Below are 19,936 nucleotides of genomic sequence, written 5' to 3' on the forward strand. Positions count from 1 at the left end.
CGATACAGATTATTCGTACACTCGACGCGCGGGCCTAATGGCACGGTTATATCGCTGTCCCGTGGTTCTACCTCGACTAAATCCCTAACCCATAAACCAGGGTCCGCGCGCGCGGCGTAGATCAGACGCGCGCGCGCGCGCGTTCCCGTGATCTACGGGAGCGTAGATACTGGGTCAACGGGTACTCTCCCGCCTCTGAGCGATCGCTACCTAAATCTAGACGGTATAACTGGCAGCCTACCCGCCGCGTACGCTTTGATTACCTGTATGTCACCGGCGGATCCGCTGAAATTTAGCTGTCTCGCTTTTCGCCGGATTGGCTTCCTCCATCGTGGTTAGGACGTGGCGCCGGCCGTTGCGTAATTAGGCCAGCGGATTAATATTTTCTGGCGGAACCGCGATCGTTTCGAATCGCGTCATTTTTCGCCCGCGACTTAGGCTACCTAATAATTCCCTTCAGTATCCATAAATCAGGTTCGCCGCGACGCGAGCGTCTCGCTGTTCTCGTTTAGTGCCGGGTAAGCGTCCCGTTGACCGGCTCCGACAGAGTCTACCTACTTCGTAAGTCACACGTAAAATATAATTGCAGTTCGAAGTTGCTGTTACGCCCGCGGCACAATCTGGATACTTCGCAGAAACGATTTAGTATAGTGGTCTTCTCCCTCTCTTGGGCGCCCGCGAGTTTATAGCGCACTGCCATCCCCGAAAATTAGCTCGATAATCATTTTATCCGGTAATGCGACATCGGTGCGGTATAAACTGCACGGTTTATTCGATGCAGTTGATATGTATATAACGACAAGCGTTATATGTGTTAATGGCGGAGGCAGGCAGCGGGTTGAGGTAGTCGGAAGGGTGTCGAGAGATCAAAGACTAAAAAGAGAATAAATCAAAAATAATAGTTACGTCTTCTTTAGTATTTCTTTTCAATTTACATTTATATTTCTTCTTCAAATATATCATGAAATTACCAGGATTTTATATTAATAAATCGTGTAAGCTGTCTCTTCGTTAATATTTTTCTTCGTCGCTGAATCATTAAATTATTAAAATAAAATTACTAGACCACTAGTTTTATTATAAATAATAGAATGAAGCAAAAAGATATGAATGAGATAGAATAATCACCATACACTTTAAATGTAAATAAGTTAACACGAGGTCGCTCCAAGCTAGACAAGGATGAAGTCAATAAATAATACACTTCGATTCACTCCAACAGACGAAGTTCGCCGCGAGTCTGCTAATCACTCTATAACTCAGCTGTCTTCTGTCTTTTGCAACCCGTGCCCATAAACTCTGCTACCTCTAGGCATCATGCGAGTCGGACGCCTAGGCTGTAATTCAGCTGCTTTGCACTCTACCTTCTGCCGCGACCTACGCTTAGCTACCTTGTAACCCGCAACCTAAACGCTTCTTCCTTCCAGGTCAATTGTAGACTACACACACTATGTGCTCCTACTTTTCCCTAAATACCTTGTTCCCGAGACCTGTCATCGATTCAGGGCCTCGCTGTTCACGTCGATTTTAACCGTATTTATCTCCGCCGCACTTTGCACGATAGTTCTACCTACCATCCGAGCGACTCGCAGCTGACGTCTACTTATCTGGCCGTGCTACCTTGGATTACACGTATGGAGTCCGAGCTTTTTATCTTGGCTACTTTGTGCTGCAACTCTAGGTGTCGTATCTTTGCTGCTTCGTTCTTCGGATCTAAGTGTCGTGACTTTGGTAGGGCAGATCTAGATGTCGTGGCTTTGCTACTTTGTTCTCCGATTCTAGATAGCGGGTTTTTCACAGTTATTTTTATTGAAGGTTTTTTGGACCTTATATTTTTTGCAACAGTAGATGTATTAGATTATATGTCAGCAAACTTTGGATTTGATGCAGTGGTGGGTAAAATGAATAGGTCAATTGCGAAAGTAAAATGATGATAGGAGAATTTGAGGATATTGTTGATTCATATTTTTCATAATTTAATTGGATGATTTTCTATGTCTACTCTAGGTTGCATTGTACTTTCTGTTATAGTCCCTGAGGACTTTGCATTTCGACGTCTCTATAAAATCCCTCAAAGTCTTCTCTATCAAGAATTGCTATAACTCTACCAAGCCTTAGCAATCTAACTCTGAACCGAAATCAATCAATCCAGATATCTCTTATAACAATTCCACCGAACTACCCCTAAAATCGTCCGCCATTCGACTGTCCACCATCAAGCTACCTACCTACCTTCAACCAGCTAACAATTATCCCCATAAATTCGGGGCTCTGCCCAGCACCTATAGAAACTGGTCCAGCAAGAATCCTAGGTAGCAGCTCGACCGAGGAAGACGACGTTAAGTCGTCGAGGTCTCCCGGATCGCCGCGGCGTTGATCCGCTCGTTAAAAACCGATCACGTAGACCATATCAGCCGACTAATTGTTGATTATGCAGCCGTTTGTCTTGGCTCCGGCTATGTACGCGGCGACGACGACGCGGCTAATAAATAATGTAGACGTCGTTGATCTCTAGCCTCTTTTCACGTGCGCTGGCGCGCTGCTAGGCACCGGGGCACCCATACGGAATTACATATGCACACCTGCGCGCCGCTGTGTCCCGGCCGTTGTAAACCGGCGTACACCTTACGCCCGCGCTACGGACGCGACGGTGTTGGTGGTGGTGGTGGTGGTGGTGTGCCCGCTCTGTGCCACCGGATCCTCCATCCCGTGTAAACGGCCTTAAGCCTCTTACGTCAGGTTTCCACGAGTGGGTACGCCTGATAATTACCAATTAGTGGGTGCCAATTAAAACCAGGGTAAGCTTTCGATCGTACCCCGGTTCCACGATCCCAATCCTCTTCTCGCCGACACCTCTCTCTTCTACGCGCTCTGTATTTAGGTTCCTCCCCTCTCTCTATCTCTCTTGCTCTTTCTGTCTTTCTCTCTCTCTTTTGCCCTCTGTCTATCTCTGTCTTTTGGTCTGTCTCTCTATGGCTCTGGGTCCCTCTTCTATTTTCTCTCTCTGTGTGTCGTAGTTCCTGTTCTACTCTTTCGGGGTCTGTCTTTCTCTCTTGTCTTTGTCACTGCTACTCTCTCTTTTCTCTGTAAATTCTACTCTCTTTCTATTCTGTTCTCTCTCTTTTTCTTTCTTTCTGTTTGTCTGTTGGTTCCTGTTCTACTTTCTCTTTCTGTCTGTCTTTTTCTCTTCTCTGCCAGTGCTACTCTCTTTTCACTGTCAACTCTACTCTCTTTATATTTTATTCACTCTCTTTCTCTCTCTCTGTCTTTGTCTGTCTCTTGGTTCCTATTCTAGATCTTTTTCTGTCTGTCTTTTTCTCTTCTTTGCCAATGCTACTCTCTTTTCTCTGTCAATTCTACCCTCTTCTTCTTCTGTCCTCTATCTTTTCTATTATCTGATTATCTTTTTTTATTATCTCTCCGTCTCTTGGTTCCTGTTCTACTTCCTCTGAACTTCCTCTTGTCAGCTTTCCTCTCTCTCCTATTCTCTCCAGGTTTAGCTTTCTCTCCCTCTGTCTCTCGTTTCCGGTTTTATCGTCTCCGTTCGCCAGTTCGTCCTCTCCTCTCCGCCATCGAAACCCCTCCACCACCAAGCCTCGCCCAATTCCTCGAGGATTTACTCGTCGCGAATGAGTTCCAGGTCTCGAGACTCCTGTTTGCAGAGCGTATCGTCGTCGTCGCGGCTTCTTTGTTTAAAGACCGACTCCGGAAAATTTTCTTTGGTACCGGTTTAGTCATCCTCGCTCGTTTACTCTCGCCGCGTTCTCGCTTCGCGCCCGATCCTCTCCTCTCTCCTCTCTCTTGTTTCCTCCGTCTTTCTCTCGCTCCGCCTTTCTCGTCGCTCTCTTTCTTCCTCGTTTTTTTTTCTCTCTTCCTTCGTCCCCGTACGCGTGGAACGGAACGTAATTGCCCGTGAACGGTATTTCGGTTCCCGCCTCCTCGTTCCGCCGCCGTAAAATATATAGCAGGGATTTCGCGCGGGATCGTCTCCGCTTCCGCGTCAGCGCAACCAGCCGATCGGCTGTCGGCTAGAAACAACGTCCGCTAATGAGATCTCAAATATTAGGCGGTATCTGTGTGTGTTTTTTTTTTCTTTTTCTTTCTCGCGGCGAGAAGGAGAAGAAGCCAGCCGCGGCCTCGTTCGATCCCCCGTCTACTCTCGCAGCGCTGATAAACCGCGATTCCGCGAAATCGACGAGAGAGATACCGCGAGGAAGCCGGGGGAGTAAAGTTCGTTTTCTCGGGGCCGCGGAGAGTAGGTTGTTTCACGGCGTTTAGGCGCGATCCCAGCGGCGTGTTCGGGCTTGTTTTATCGTCCTCCCGGAGGATTTTTCGCGAACCGAACCGCGTCGATCGGTTGAGCCTCTCTCTCTCTCTCTCTCTCTTCCTCTCTCGTTGTTTAAATTATGCGAAACGACGAGACACGCTCGGAGCCGCGCGCATTATGCTCCGCGCCGTGGCGAACAGAACGCTGCTGCGGCGGCGGCGGCTCGATTCCTATTCGTCGCGGACGTTCGAAATGGCACAACCGGAAGTCGTCCTGTGTCAGAACATGCCTATTCCATCTACGGGTATTTCCTTTATGGCCGGGCCGGTACCCTCCGCCATGGGAAACCATCGGGACCCCGTCCTACACGGGACAGAACGTAACATAAATTCAGTGGAAGAAAATACGAGAATCAACCGGCCGGACGTTTTATCGGCCGATTTTCTTTACCACGTGTCCGTGGGCCGCGTCAGGTTCCCGATTTTTAACTAATGCTGGGTCGTACGTTCTCCTTTGTCTGCCGGATACCTTCGTTTTCTCCGCGTTTTCGCGCGAGCCAGCTTTTCGGAACGAATTTTACGTAAACGTTGATATTTCGATCTCAGAGTGTACGTTCGTACGAGATAAGTATTTTTGCTGACATAATTTGTGTTCTAGGAATTTTTTATTGTAGATGCCACTTTGTTTATCCAATCGCTGCTATTCGATTCGATAGACATATTATTTTTATTCGTATTGTATTTTTGATGTATATAGTTTGCCAAGGTTATAATTATATAATTTATCTGAGATTTAATAGACAGGAAAAAATCGAGTCTATAATTATATAATTCATCTGAGATATTATTTTGGTAGATAAATAGCAAGAAATCAAGTTTATGATTACGTAATTTGCCTCAGATGTAATTTATTAGAATAAATAGAAAATACAGAATATTATCACAATTATTGTAATTTATTAATTTTGGGTTATAGGGTGAACCACCCTTAACTCTTTTCTGCAACGTTTGACATTTTTTACTCAACAATCTCCTTCTTGATATTTTAATAATAATCGATAATCGAGCTGCTCTAAATCGTCTACAAAATAGAAATAACAAAGACACTATTTTTATCTTCCACTTTTGCAGTATCTCGCAGCCATCTTACCTTTTTATCTTTTCGTGTCCGCTTTCTACGTGACGCTTTTCCCCTTCGCGCCGTAATTACTGTCATCGTTTTAAACAGTTTCATCTCGCGGCAGACACCGGAAGTATTCTTTTCCTATTTTCCCAATCACGGACACTTTGTTGCTACGACACTAATTCATCCAGCCATTTAGATGTGCATTACACACCGACACTAAAAGCGAAAAAGATATTTCGTCTTCGCAGATCGGATTTTAATCGCGTTCGAACGGTGTGCCAGTTTCACAAACGAACTTAGAAAAATAAATATATTATTTTTCTAATTACCAACATCCTAAGCCACGATCGTCGATATTATAGTAAAGCTAAAATTACGAGCACACGTTTCTCACGTTTCGTATCTTTCGTATCATTAAATTACACCTACAGGCAACATATATTTCACTAGCATCCGGCTGCGATCGCTTCCATCGTTTATATCAATTTTACAGCACAATATAATTAACATAACTAACATACAACATAACCAACATTACAAACACGCTTTTATCTTCTTAGCATCCGATTCGAATAACTCCGATCTCTTATACGAAATTTTATTTAAATTAAAACTTAAATATATATCTCTCTTATATCAGACTTTGATTCGTATGTAAATTGCACCGAGCGAAAGTAAGTTATAAATAAATTTCTCCCAGCTTTTCAACATCAAACCCTGACACCTTCGACGCGTAAAAGTGAACAGAATTTTCACTCGTCGCCTCGCTTTTATTAGGTCGGTGCATACGAAATGTCGACGATATAAAACGGCTATATTCCACGGCTTCTCAAAACAACGTTCGATATCTATATTGCCGCTTCTACATGCACCGTTTGATTAGCGTTCTCTTCCGATCAACACCTGTTCGGGCCGGCAGGGAAGTCTTCTCCGTAGGGAAGTTCGCGCGGGCCCCTCCGTTCCGCAGGGATCGTTCATCGGCAACAGGCTATGCGTGACACGAGCAATTTGCGCGCAAGTAAACAGTCTCATGCGGGTGCGTGCACGGAGAGAAAGAGAGCGATGGAAAAGGAAGAACAAAAGCGAGAAAGAGAGAGAGAGAGGAGTCCGCGAGCAAAAGCTCGTTAGAAATTATCCGGCATCCATCAGTGCCACGGCGTCCACTTAGTTTAAAGACCGTTGCGTCCAGGCCTTTTTTACAAATCGTCCCGCATTAATCTATTATGCGAACCGCCTCGCGTCGGCCGCCGCGATAAGAAATTCCGCTCTCTACTTTTCCACGGTTTATAAATTTTCATTGTTATTTAATTAAACCGATAAACAGATACGTTATCGACTCGCCGCTATCTACGGGACCCGAGCCACGAAACCAGCGATCGTGAAAGTCGGGCTTCGCTTTTCCCGGCAATCGCTCGCCGACTACAGGCCGTTTCATATAAGCGAAGATCGCTCGAATTTACAATCGCGCGCGCGCTCTTCGCGGGCTGACCTCGAATCCACCGACGAAACTTTCTATCGGCGCGTCACCGACGATTATTTTCTTTCGCGAAATGAGCCCCGCGTTATCACCGCGCCGTTTTGATAGGTTTATTGCGCGCGCTCGTGAACAATACGACAACTCTCGTTGATAAGCTCCGATACAGTTAATTGGCCGAGGAAAAGCCAACTCCTTTCTGTAATTAGCTCCCTTTCCCTCTCTCTCTCTGTGTCTCTCTCTCTCTCTCTCTCTCTCTCTCTTTCTCTCTCGGATCTCGCCGTGTTCCGGTGCTAATCCTCGCGCTCCGCGCTCTTTCCTTAACCGCCCAGCTCGTCGGAGCTAATTACCTTGCCCCCGATGATTTGCTGGGAGAAAAGCGGTTCCGCGTCGGACCGCCGCGTGTTCCGCCGAAATTAATTAGCCCGCGAGAAGACCGTCGATTCCTCCTCGAGCTCCTCGCGATTCGAATGCCCGGTCGGGAAAAATTCATGCTGCCAATTATCGTCGCACTGCTAACTAACGTATGCTCGCGGTGTTAACGCTATGCGGCTTTTACACGATGATCGGGATGCTTGAATGTTCCTTGGACGATTTTATTGAAATCTGCGCATTCTTGGTATAATCACTTTAATAATTCTTGACATAATCGCGTTAATAATTCGTGACGTAATCGCTTTAATTATAAGTTATAATTTAATTATAAGAATAACACGCGTTATTCGTGGAATAATTGCTTTAATAATTCTCGGCATAATCGCGTTAATCCTTGTATTAATATAATTAATATAATTCAAAGGACGATGTCAGACGCGAAATATCTGATACACCATAGGTTACCGGAGATGTAGAATCGAATTATAGGGACGCAAGAAATCGGTCTTGTAGGCTGGTGAAATTTATTCCACGATGCCCGGCGACGATATTTAAGGAATCACTTTATCGTTCCGATCGCATGCTGGTAGACGACACGTCGACTATGCATAGGAAACGCGGCGATGCCGGTAGAAGAATTCTCATGGGAGCAACGTGCCAGCTGGTCGCGTCGATTCTCGCTCCTCCTGGCCCGAGCGTCTTGGTACAGTAATTAATAAGGGGGTAATCGGCGATCTATTATACCGAGAACCGGGGGGGACCCTCTCTCTCTCTCTCTCTCTCTCTCTTTCTATCTATCTTTCTCTCTTTCTTTTTTTCCTTCTGTCTCTGCCTGTTTCTCTCTCGGCGTTCATTTCCGCCCACGTGTAGTCGATAACGGCGATGACACGGGGACAGGAGAAGAATAAGAAGAGAGGCGACGCGTGAATCTATTGTCCCCTTAATTCGAATTCATCGGACTCGTTCAGTAATCTTTTTCCCACGGGCGAATTACCTGCTGGTTGTACATCTGTTTGTTCAAGTCTCGGTCGTACTTCCGACGCACATTCTTTTATTTCGGCTGCGATAATGCCTCGGTGAGAAAATGGAATAGAATTTTATTTAGATGATGCGACTTTAAACGCAGGATAAAAAGATATTTTTATTCAGAGACTTTCGACTGTAAGGTTGTGTTTTTGTTAATCTATTTTTATTTGACGATTATACGGTTTTGCAAGACGTAGAATAAATTCATCTGTGAAGCAGTTAGGAATTAGAATAAAATTATGTATTAGCGAGACGATTAGGTGTTGAAATAAAATATATATTTGAGGTGGTTAGAGAATATAAATAGAATAAAAATCTTATTTTTAAATAGAATAAAATCATATTTTTCTGAGAGAATTAAAAAGTAAAATGAAATCATACACTTAAAATCCTCAAAGAATAAAATAAAATCACATTTTTCTAAGACACTAACAAAGCAGAATAAAATCATATATTTCCGGAACAATTGCAGAATAGTGTAACGTCTCCTTTTGCTGTGCAATTAAAATGCAGAATAAATTGCACAGGCCTATGACACAATTAGAAAAAGATAGATCACCGCGAGACGATTGCCAGGCGGAACAGAGTCTCGTATTTCATTTGACGCGATAACGTATAAGGGGTAATTTTTATTGCGCCGTTTTGGTCGATTAATAATAGTAGACCGAGAAGAAATAATGGAGAAAGGTTCGTCGTGTTTTCTCCGTCTTATCGTAATTATTTCTTTTATCTACGGTCTAAGTACTGTTGAACTTCTTTATCGTAGGCTCGTTTCTTTTATAAGCGACCGCTATTATTAGCGCGCGATCGATTTGCTCCGCGGTTAATTAGCGTAGTGAGATATTAAGTCAAACAAATTGGATCGTAAATCAGAAATGTCGGAGAAATGTTGCCGGCGTAAAGATCTCGCGGCGAGTAGAGCCGTGGCTGCAATAAAATTATACTAACTGCTGCCGTGTAACTGGAAAGAAATCGTTCGGAGAGGATGTCTGCTTTTCTCCTGCTTCAATTTGACGTGCAATAAATATTCCGTTGATTTATTTAGTCGGGATTTTTGATGTTGAATCGACCGATTTTTGGATGATTTATTTCGAGACATTTTGGTATGATTTATTTCAATATGAGATGTAAATAATAAGTCTTGTTTGGATAGATTTCGGTTACTGTTAATTGTTATATGATTTCTAAAGAGGAAATGTTTTCTGAATGCTAAATTATTTTAGTACAGATAAAGAACGTCGTTAATCCTTTAAATCGTCACGAGATACGATCTTGCAACTTTGTCGACGAGCTACGTGTGATATAATAGAATAGATCAGCTCCGCGATAACGTTATCACTAGAATGCGACCATTTTTCTATTTACACCATGATTGATCATCAAGCACGGTAAACAAGACTTCCAACGAAGCGAAACGAAATTCTCTTCATTAGAAGACAATGCAACCCCCAACAGGGTGCAGAATATTTCTCAATCATCCTCAGAATTATTTGCAATGATTAAAATCATTTTCTTAATTTTTCTATTACTTGAAATGACAGAAGAGAAATTCAAAAAGCCATTTTAAAAATTTTCATCTAAATCTGAAACGAGAACGTAAAAGATAAGGGTTAAACATAAATTTAATTCATACTGAAAATTCCTTCGAAATCGCTTTTTAAGTGAAATTAACATATTTAAAAAAATTCAGGCCGTTTTTAAAAAAGGTATTACATTTTAAAGGGTGTCCGAATGTTTTTTCTTTGCTGGGGGTTGTAGAATTCAGAATTTAATTCAGGATTTAGTAATTTTAGGATTTAATAATTTTAGAATTAAATAAATCTAGAATTTAATAATTCCAGAAATTAATCATTCTAGAACTCAACAATCTCAGCAGTTTAAGACTAACACCTCGACATCTTAAGGTTCTCTAAATCGTTTTACACTATTGCCCCCTCGTTGAACAATTTCGGCCAGCCATTCGTGAATGATCGGCGCAACGGAACGACGCAACGGAGGCCGGTATCGGGGCATAATTTCTGCTACGGGCAAAACAGAGAGACGGCACGGGAACGTGAGACGGACATCACGTGCTCAATTTTCCGAAGGCGTCACGTAACACGCGTTGCCTCGGCTCTCGTAGCCGGGACCCTTCCCGTCCTATTTCAAACCAGAAGGAAGCTAATTTCCCTGACAGAGACGTTTCCATTCGGGCTCCCGTTGGGCCGGCCGGCCCCTCTCTCCGTCTTGTCGCTCGTCGTCGGCCGCAGCCCCCGGGAAAAACCGAACTAAATCAATGTAGGACATTTATATTGGCTGGAAATCGCTGACTCTCCCGGCCACCGTGGACACCCAACCAGGACATATTAAGATTTCTGATCCGCCTTGCCGTCCGGCCGCCGGACATTTTTATTATTGCGTGTCCGGCGAACCCCCACCCTCGCCAACCCCCGGAAATAAAACGTGAATTATTGGCCACAAGGTGGCTCCTCGCGGCCGCCCCTCCCTCTCCCTCTCTCTCTCTCTCTTTCTCCTGGTTGGACCCCGTGGTCTTCCAGGAGCCATCGTCGCCTCACCCGGATCAATTTCCTCGATCTTAATCGGGCCATCTCGATTTTTTTCCCAGGGTGATATAGCGGGGCCGGAAAATTTTATTATAATTCTGTCTAGCTGGCACCGGACCGGAATTTAGGGGCCGCGGTGTTGAGATATTGGCTACGCTGAATTTCTCACGGCGATTTGCTAATTGCTTCGTGTTCGCCGGAGACGAAGTTCGTTTGACAAATTATCGACGATTTTTAGAAATAACGATGGGGAAGTTCAATTTTATTTTTGGCTATAAGGATGTCCAGTATGACAGGTGCTCGAGATGGTATAGATATATTTTTATAGCGAGTAAGCAGCCGAGATTGGGGTAGTAGATTTATAGGGGTAATTTATAGTTTTGGGGTGGATCGTAATTAACAGAGCCGATCGCGGTATTTTAGAGTTCAGTTTTTATTAACAGAGGATGTGGAAGGTGTAAAGGGTAGTTTATACTCCACCTTCGATTTTATAAAATAATCTGCTGAATTTTATAGCATTTATTGCATAATCGTATCGAAGCCAAAAATGATATCTCTTATTTTGGACGCGTCACAGATTTAATGTAAATTCCATTTAAAAACGAACTCGTTTTATCAACCCCCAATATTCACCGATTAAAAATTCGATTCTTCCCTGCTTTTATCAATCGTAAATTATTTCATTGTCGAACCCCGATGCATCGGATTTACCGTCAAAGTGTACACAATAGTGAATCCATCCGTGCGCATCAACCCCCGAATTAAACGTCAGATCGCGGCCATAAATAAATTGACTTTTATTCAAGTATCGATCCCATTTTCACCGAGTCAAAATGATGAAATTCAAATCCTATTCTTCTATCGATTATAAATTATTCTCAATTTTATATCCAGTCATCGACCCCTTAACCCCTTTACCGTAATAGAAAGAATCAACTTTTGTTCTCTTGTCGCCAATATTTAAACATTCGACCAGACACAAGTACGCAATGATTATAAAATTCTTCGAAGAAATTTTATTAAGTAGTTGATTACAATTAGTAATGATATTATAAAAATTAAAGCTATTGTAAAGTTTACTGCGATCGAAACTATTCCAATCGTAAAATTCGAAAGAAAATGGTACGGCAAGGGGTTAATATTCGACATTACGTTATGCAGAAAAATCATTCGAGTACAGTCGCGGCAAAGAAAATGCGTCCGATCTCCCGGATGCGAACGGAGCATCGGAATCAAGATGTTTTCAATTTAACGAGCAGGCCCGTTAATCACCCCGAGGAAACGAAAGGGGAAACGCGCTCGTCCGAGAAACGGAGAAAAGCCCGGGCTCTCTTCCCCGGTTGGAAGAAGTGAAATCGGTAGCGCGCGCGTATCAGAGCCGGCCCGATGTCAAAGCAATTCATTTAAATTAATAGGTCCAGAGGCCGAGGAGCGTTTATCGCGTGATTAGCAGCGGCTTTTTTTTCTCTCCGGTGACTCTCAGTCCCCTCCCCCTCCCCTCCCACTCCCGCGGCAAGGGTCGCGTTCGTATTTGTAAGCCGTTATCGACTGCTGCCGCGATAAACTCGACGCTTTTATCGCGTACAATTATGTGCTTCGTCCTGCCCGACCCCGCTCGCCCCCCCCCTCTCCCCGACTACCGTCCTCTCCCCGCACCACACCCCCACCCCCTTCCCGCCCCGTTACCGAGATACGGATGAATCGCGGAACGCTGTCGAAGATCTTTTGTTCCTCGGATCAGATTTCCCGCCGTCCTTTGCCCCGATGTTCACCCTTTCCCGAACCGGGGGAGGGGGGGGGGGGGGCGAAGGTTTCCGTCGAGCCGCCACCACCCCTCGACCGAATTTCTTCCTACGAATTCGGGGCTCTCATTGTTTAAGGCGGGCGTAATTTTATATCGACTGGAATTAACGATCGACGGAAATACGGCGGTGTGGATTGTTTTAGGCAGTGATTGTTATTAACAATTGAACGGTAATTTGGCGAGAATTATTTATGAACTTGAAGGCATTTTAATTCTAAATCTAAAATAATTTACAACACTTCAGTGTTGTATAAATTATTGCATTTTTGGCGTATAAAATTGAATTTTAATAATTAAATGAATTTAGTGGCGTCGAGGTAATTTTATAATATTATGTCAAGAATTTTTATTAGTGCTGAGTCGCCACTCGAAGGGTTAACACTAGCAAAAAATAGAAATATCAAGAAAGTAATCAACTTTGTTATCGCAATAAAATTAGCAAATATTTTTGAACGCTGTTAATGCAAAGTCGGAGGCTGGAAACTGTAACGATTCGTTTCCCGTACGTTATTTGGGAATTTTCGAGGCTTCGCGGGGGTGGCGGAGTAAAACGTTTGTCTGCAATTGATTTTTACGGAGATACGAATTTTGTACGAGTTCGTTTTGGGGGAACGGCCGCCCGGGGGCGGGTACAAATTTATTCATTTTATTATGGGTCTCATTGTCACGATGATAAATCTGTTAAACGTCGGCGATCTTGTTTATTTTATTGCGTTTTATTACGACTGTTTTAAATGCGACCCGGACGCCAGCGGCAGCGCGCGTTAAAACTTCATAATGTCTTATCAATATTATGGGAGTTTATCGATGGTTTGCGAGAGTTTTATTCTAGCATTTTATACACTGCTCAGAGAGCAAGAGAGAGAGAGAGAGAGAGAGAGAGGGAGGTGTTAAATGCAGCTCGTCGTTATATCATCGCAAATAAACGTTTCAGAAAATTATACGGAGCTTTGAGTTCCATAAAAATTCTTTTGCAGTGACGATTAAACAAATAGCATCGTAGAAATATAAAATGAAGCTAGCATAATTTAAAAATCAGAATAATAAAAGCTATTCCTCATAAAATTATTAAATTGTATACGAATTAAATATCCTATATAATTAAACCAAAATGTAAAATTTTGATATCGATAACTCTTTCACATTTTTCACACTTTGCTAATCCAGATAAAATTCAGAAAAAATAATATTATAAATAATAAAATTATACTTCGAATCTGAAGAAATAACAGTCAAAGTGTAAAAATTACGTTTTTAATAATTAAAATACCAGCAAGGTAGTTTCCAAAAATCCAAAATAGATAAAATTTGTGAAACGCGACGCCTGAAAAATTCCAAGTACCAAAAAACAAGGATCCGGCGACCGACTACCTCCGGAAAAATCAAAGCAGGTACAGGCCGAGGAATGGGCGGCCACTTAGTCGAACACGGCTGCCGGACGTGTCTGAAACAATGGTCTGCCGGCTGGCAGAAGGTCCGGGTCGCAATTGTGCGAATTCGTCGTAGCTCAAAGTGGGAACGGAACGACAGTTACTATCAAAAGGACGACACCTAACGCGTCTTAGCCCCTCGACGGCGCTCCCATTGGTCGGATACCGTGCCCCACTACTTTTGGTCGGTTGAATCGGCGCGTCTCGGCGCGCAGCCAGAGTCCGCTCGCAGTCTCGCGTCACCCTTCGCGTGCGTCTCTCGTTTTTCTTCGTTGGCACAACACCACCACCACCACCAGGAACACTTGTTCCTCCCTTGTTGTTCAACTCTTGAGTGGCCATCGACAGTGTCGTCCGCGTAGTGCAGTGCGACAATCGTCCGAATCGGCGAGGATATCCCCGGAATTTTCATTATTCGCCCGAGGGGTGGTTTTCGTTTTCGGGAAACGAGGCCCGGCGAAGTTTCGGCTTTTCACGGCTGAAATTCGACGACCATAGTCCCCGCGTTAGGCGAAACTTGGCTGTCCCTCTCGGCTCCCTCGGCGCTTTTCGTCCGCGCCTGGCAGCAGGTGGAGGTGGCGCAGGAAGAGAGCGGAAGGCCGGCGGCGCGGGGCAGACCCCCGCGGACGAAAGTTTTCGGCGCGGCGAGGCGGAGAGCGGAGGAGAGGGGGAGGGGTTTGCCGGAGAAGCGGCGCGGAATATTTTAACATATATCACGGCGAAATTGGGACGAGGGTATGCCGCCGCGAGACTCTCAACCCCCGGCCGTAGCTTTCCACCCCCGTGACCGCGTCCCACCGTCGTAGATCGCCGGCTACACGAGCACCGCACACATCGCCTCTCCCCTCCCCTCCCCTCCCCCCGCACCGCGATGCTGTCCCACCGCGCGATCTGACTTCCTATTCCTTTTTCTTCTTCTACTTCCTCCTCTTCCTCCTCCTCTTCTACTTCTTCTTCGTACCCCCCGTCCCTGTCGTTTCGCTGCTACACGCTCGAGATGTTTGTGTGCCCCACGGACTACACCGGATACAAAATGGTAAGAGTCGCGAACAGATTTATACCGCTCGCCCGACACTGTTTTTGATCAATTCGTGCCACGCCGCAGGTCTTACGGCTGATTGTGCGCCAGATTCTGGCGCGTTCACCTCGGAATTGATTTCAGTGGAAAGAGTGCACCGTGTCGTTTTTTTTTAAAGCTGAACACGGAATTATTTTGGGAAATATGATGAAAAGGGGAGACGATTTTTTGAAGGACTGATGCTAGTGGGGGTGGTTTTGTGAACGATATATAGGAGTTAAAGGTTGCAGGTTTTTTATGAGTGTTCGAAGTGGTGTTAGGAGTGTTATTTTGGAAATTCTATGTATGCTCTTATGTAATTATATGTGAAAAGATTTTATTGTGATGACTACGCTGACGAAAAATTTATTCTCGGAGTTGTGTAATTTGTGTTTTCAATTTTTAGACCATTTGCAGGATTATTGTGATGGTTTTAGAGTGTTAGGTATTTTTTGAGCAATAATTAGGGATAGGATGTTGATTTTAGAAGTAAGGGGTGGTTTTTGGTGATCAGAGAAGTCCGTGAAATAATTCTAGGGGTGTGTAAAATGAATTCTAAATTTCCAGACGATTTTTAGAAGAATTGTAATAAATTATACATTCTGTAGCACTTTTTTTAAAAAAGAACTAAGCGAAATTGTTAACTTTAAAAATAGAGGGCGGTTTGAGACTATCCAAAGTCTCCAAAAAATAATCTTAAAGCCCATAAACCTATGAACCGTTGCGACAACGTTACAAATATCATAAAACTCTATAAACTTTCTATTAAATAAATATTTTCGTTTGAGAAGAGATCAAATGATAACTAAGAAAATGAAACAAATAACTTCGCAGCATAACAAGAAAATTAAACCTAAAGCTAACAAATTTCTCCATGTCCACAGTTAAATAAATTAGCCCTTATCGCTGACAATATTCCTGACAAAATATAACAATAAAATTAAACCTATATTACTACGTAATTAATAAATAAAAATAAGAATTGCAATACCCAGAAATAAAGTACTTCAAATATATATCTCTGCTGCGCTATCGAAACCGATTCCATCAACGAAAAATAATGTAATATTATCCTGTATGCAGAAACGAAAAAACAAGGAAATTAAGAAATTAATTAGTACTGGGAAGTGTGTCTCGTTTCCGATTAAAATCGACGCGATAACGCGGGAACGGTTAAACGCCTGAATACGAGTAAGTTCGGTGATGATCGCGATGAGTTACATCGCGAAAATACTTTGATCCTTGGGTCGCGAGAACCATCGTCGTTCTGGCAACACGGTGATAATCCCTCGGCACATATTTTCATTGTGCCGTAAACGCTTGGCATTCTAACTAACACTGACGCCATTCAGACGGCCGTGCTCTGCTGTTGCAACGTGTTGCTCTGAAACTGCAACCGCGTGTCAATAATCCACGGCTGTAGACGCGGGCGGAAGAAGAGGAGGCGGAGGAGGGAGGAGGAGGAGGAATCGTGCCGTTGCATTATTGATAGACTTTATTCGTCGGATGACCTCGGGTCTCTCGCGACTCTCTATCCCCACTACTTTTTCCTCGTTCTTTCAGCACGGCATTCTCAAACTGCTCTAATTATTTGTCTTGTTCTGTTTGTTGCAGTATGGCTCGGATGAATTCGGCCAGGACTCGCCGCGGTACACGTCCCCAAAAGCTGCGGCCCTTTACGCCGACCCCTACTATATTGGTAAGTTGACACACCGTAATCGATTCTAATTCATATTTTAATTTAAACAATTTTTGCTCCTTGCATAAATTGATTTTTAATACGCGCATTTAATACACATTTTTTAAATAGATATATTATATATGCTATATATATATTGACTTAAAATAGCTTGGAGTACAGACGGTTATGTTAGTATACAAAGGGTTATGTCTTTAAAAATTAGAATATGTGAAAATTGATATCAAGCGTTATAGAATTAATCTCGAATTTATCTCGGTGGAGAATGAAAGCGAGACGACCTGCGAAAAATTTCTGCATCGTTTTCGGAATACGCGGAAACGCCATAAATGCATCGGGACGATGACGCGAAACTATAGCCGCGTTATGCTTCCGTGTAAAACGCTTTCGACGCACGCGCCTGTTTAATTTTCTTCTCGAAGGAAGCAATTATTTGGTCATACCCGAAACTCTTCCCGTAAATACAGATTTTCCCGTGTAATTCCACGATAATCAAACAAATCGTTATTATCGTCGTAGACCTAAAATCCGAATACAAAATCATTAACAATCTAATTATACGTTCACCGCCGGCATTAATTGTTCAATATCCCGCGCTCGCGCGCGCGCGCGCTCCCTTTACGCATAAAATCCGCAGTCCATTAATCTATCGTAAAACGCGGAACGATCGCGATAAACGTTACCGCAACAGAATGTCCGCGAAAAGGAATAATCGGGCTAAGTCTAATTCGTGCGTCAAAGTAGATTTTAATCGTCGTTTAAAAATTGTTAATAAATTAATCGCGCGCGAAAGCAGGTTACGATCTTCCGAGTATAGGTCGCGTTTCTTTCCATGAAAACAGGCAAGAAAAAAATCGTACGTTGAGTTCAAGGTACTCGTTTTAAAGGGGAAGCTTTAAGCTAAAAATTCATTACTTTAGTAATTGAAAAAAAAATTGTTCGAAGCTTCCACTAATTTTTTAAGTTACAGTATTCGCGAGGACAGTCGCGGAAATTCCTAGCAAAAGGGGGCAACGTTGTTCTTTGGTTATACTATGAAAAAAGAAGATTAGATAGAAATGAACTATACGTAAAAAAACTAGAAACTCCAAGCTTTAGAACGAGCTAATTTTCATCGTCCTACGATTTTTATAAACATTTATAATAATTGAAGGAACTTACCCAAAAATCGAAACTCACGTTTCTCGATGCACCGCGCGGTATACACTGATCAAACTTCTCGTCGATTCGCAACAAAACTAAAGCCGGCTGGCTCGCGATCGATCCACAAGATCCACCAATCGATCGATCGATCGATTAGCGGACGGATCGGCAGAGGGCGAGAGAGAGAGAGAGAGAGAGCCCCGGCCCCGCGCGTATGTCTATATCCACCGTGAATCGCGTAACGATTCGAACGAACGATAAAAGGGAGTTTACGATCGCAGTAATATTCAGCTGTTTAACGCGCGCTCGTAAAATTCGTCGCTCTGGCTGTCGCGCGTAAAAACAATAACAATCCCTCGTTATTTGTTCGGGCTGGTGCCGGGCCGGGTTCGCGCGCGATCTAGACGCGACTCCGCGCCCTGAAATTTCGCGGCCGCGGAACGGCAACGGAAATAAAAGAAAAAGGAAGACGCGGGGGAGCGAGAGGGGGAGGTTACCAGTGCTGCGGGCTCTGGGATACGGCGAAGGGAAAGAGAGAGAGAGAGAGAGGAGCGAGAGGAAAAAATAAAAGGAGTTTCGCTCGCGCGGAAAAGCCGCGTCGACGCGGTTCGTTCCCCGCGGCGCGCAATAAACTTTATATCGCGGCTCGCTGTTCCTGTTTTACGCCGATATAATTTAATCGCGTTGCGAAACCGACGTCGCGGTGCTATTTCGACGCCCCGACGATCTCTCTCCCTCTCTCTCTCCCTCTCTCTCTCTCCCTCTCTCTCTCTCTTTCTCTCTCTCGCTGTACACCGCGAATTCTGTTTGTTTACCGTCGTTCGCGCGTCAGGGAACGTCGACGCGCATCGTCGAGGCCGCGCTCACGACGAACCAGTGGATCAACGGTGCATCGTCGTCTCTCCGATCCGCGGATCCTCGATCGAGCTTCTGCCGTTCCGCCCTCCTTTTATGCGGCTGTAATTAGCCCGAGTCTTTCTGCGAGATGGAAATTGCATCGATTGCAACACGTAGGAGCCGAGCGCTGTCTTCTCTCTTCGCCTTAAATAATTTTCGTAAGTTGCAGGTAACGCGTTGGATATATCAGAAAAATTCTAGACAATAGCAGAGATATCTACTCAATTATTTCGTTCCTAAAACGCGCATTATTGTATAATAGATTGTTAAAAAAATAAAGTATTATATTCATCGCTAATAACCACAGCGTTGATGCAACGTGTTGAACCTTCTATAAAAATAAAAATCAGGAATATTTGTGTCGAACTGTGCAAAAATAAATTGTCAAATCTGTGACAGTGGTGTCAGAGTATTTTTTAACAAAATTAAAAATTAAAGAAACAACAGTTTATTGAAATTATCAAAGAGATACGTCAACATTGAAATTCTAGAAAATAATGCAAGTAAATATCAGCAAATTGATACCATCCATATAATCAAGAGTTAATCGAATATACAAATTTTCCGGGTCAACAAATGAAATGTGGTTTTGCTAACAAGCAACATCGTATAATATTGTACAGTTAATATTTAATCGGCGAAGGTTCTTGCGCGTTGAAAATGCTTGCGCGTTCGCGGCGCGTAAAGAATTTCGGAAATTAACGGAGCCCGGGACTTAATAACAACCGTGCCCGAAGTTTATTCAATTTTGAGTTTAGGGATGTTTGGAGTTATCGCGGCCCACCCCGGTTTAATAGGATTTAGGCGCGAGGTTAGCTCGATGGAAATCTAGGTTCAACAGATGGCTTAGGAGGAGAACTTGGGTCGTTCGTGGGTTCGGCAGAAACTTCGCTGTATCGTAATTCCGATCTCGATATTTAGGGTAATCGATGCCCTCCTCCCCTCCCCCCGGGCGAATTATAAATTTTCCGTTGGCCGCGGTGATTTTAATTCGACGCGACGTGGTGTTACCTAGATTACTATCATTTCCTCTAAGTGCTTAAAAATCGACCGAGAAACGAATTGGAAGCGACGATGCATTTTCGCTAATTTTCAT

General features: G+C 43.7%; 1 protein-coding gene across 9 annotated transcripts in view; it reads left to right on the forward strand.

Moving 5' to 3' along the window:
* Da (transcription factor daughterless) overlaps nucleotides 1–19,936 on the forward strand; it is a 113,895-nt gene that overhangs the window by 73,292 nt on the left and 20,667 nt on the right. For all 9 annotated transcript variants that reach the window (XM_078179457.1, XM_078179458.1, XM_078179454.1 and 6 more), the window contains exon 2: nucleotides 16,716–16,800. In XM_078179457.1, the coding sequence (XP_078035583.1) occupies nucleotides 16,716–16,800 (85 nt within the window). The remainder of the gene's footprint in view (nucleotides 1–16,715; nucleotides 16,801–19,936) is intronic.

The sequence above is a fragment of the Augochlora pura genome, chromosome 4 (assembly GCF_028453695.1).
Source record: "Augochlora pura isolate Apur16 chromosome 4, APUR_v2.2.1, whole genome shotgun sequence".
Classification (NCBI taxonomy): Eukaryota; Metazoa; Arthropoda; class Insecta; order Hymenoptera; family Halictidae; genus Augochlora; species Augochlora pura.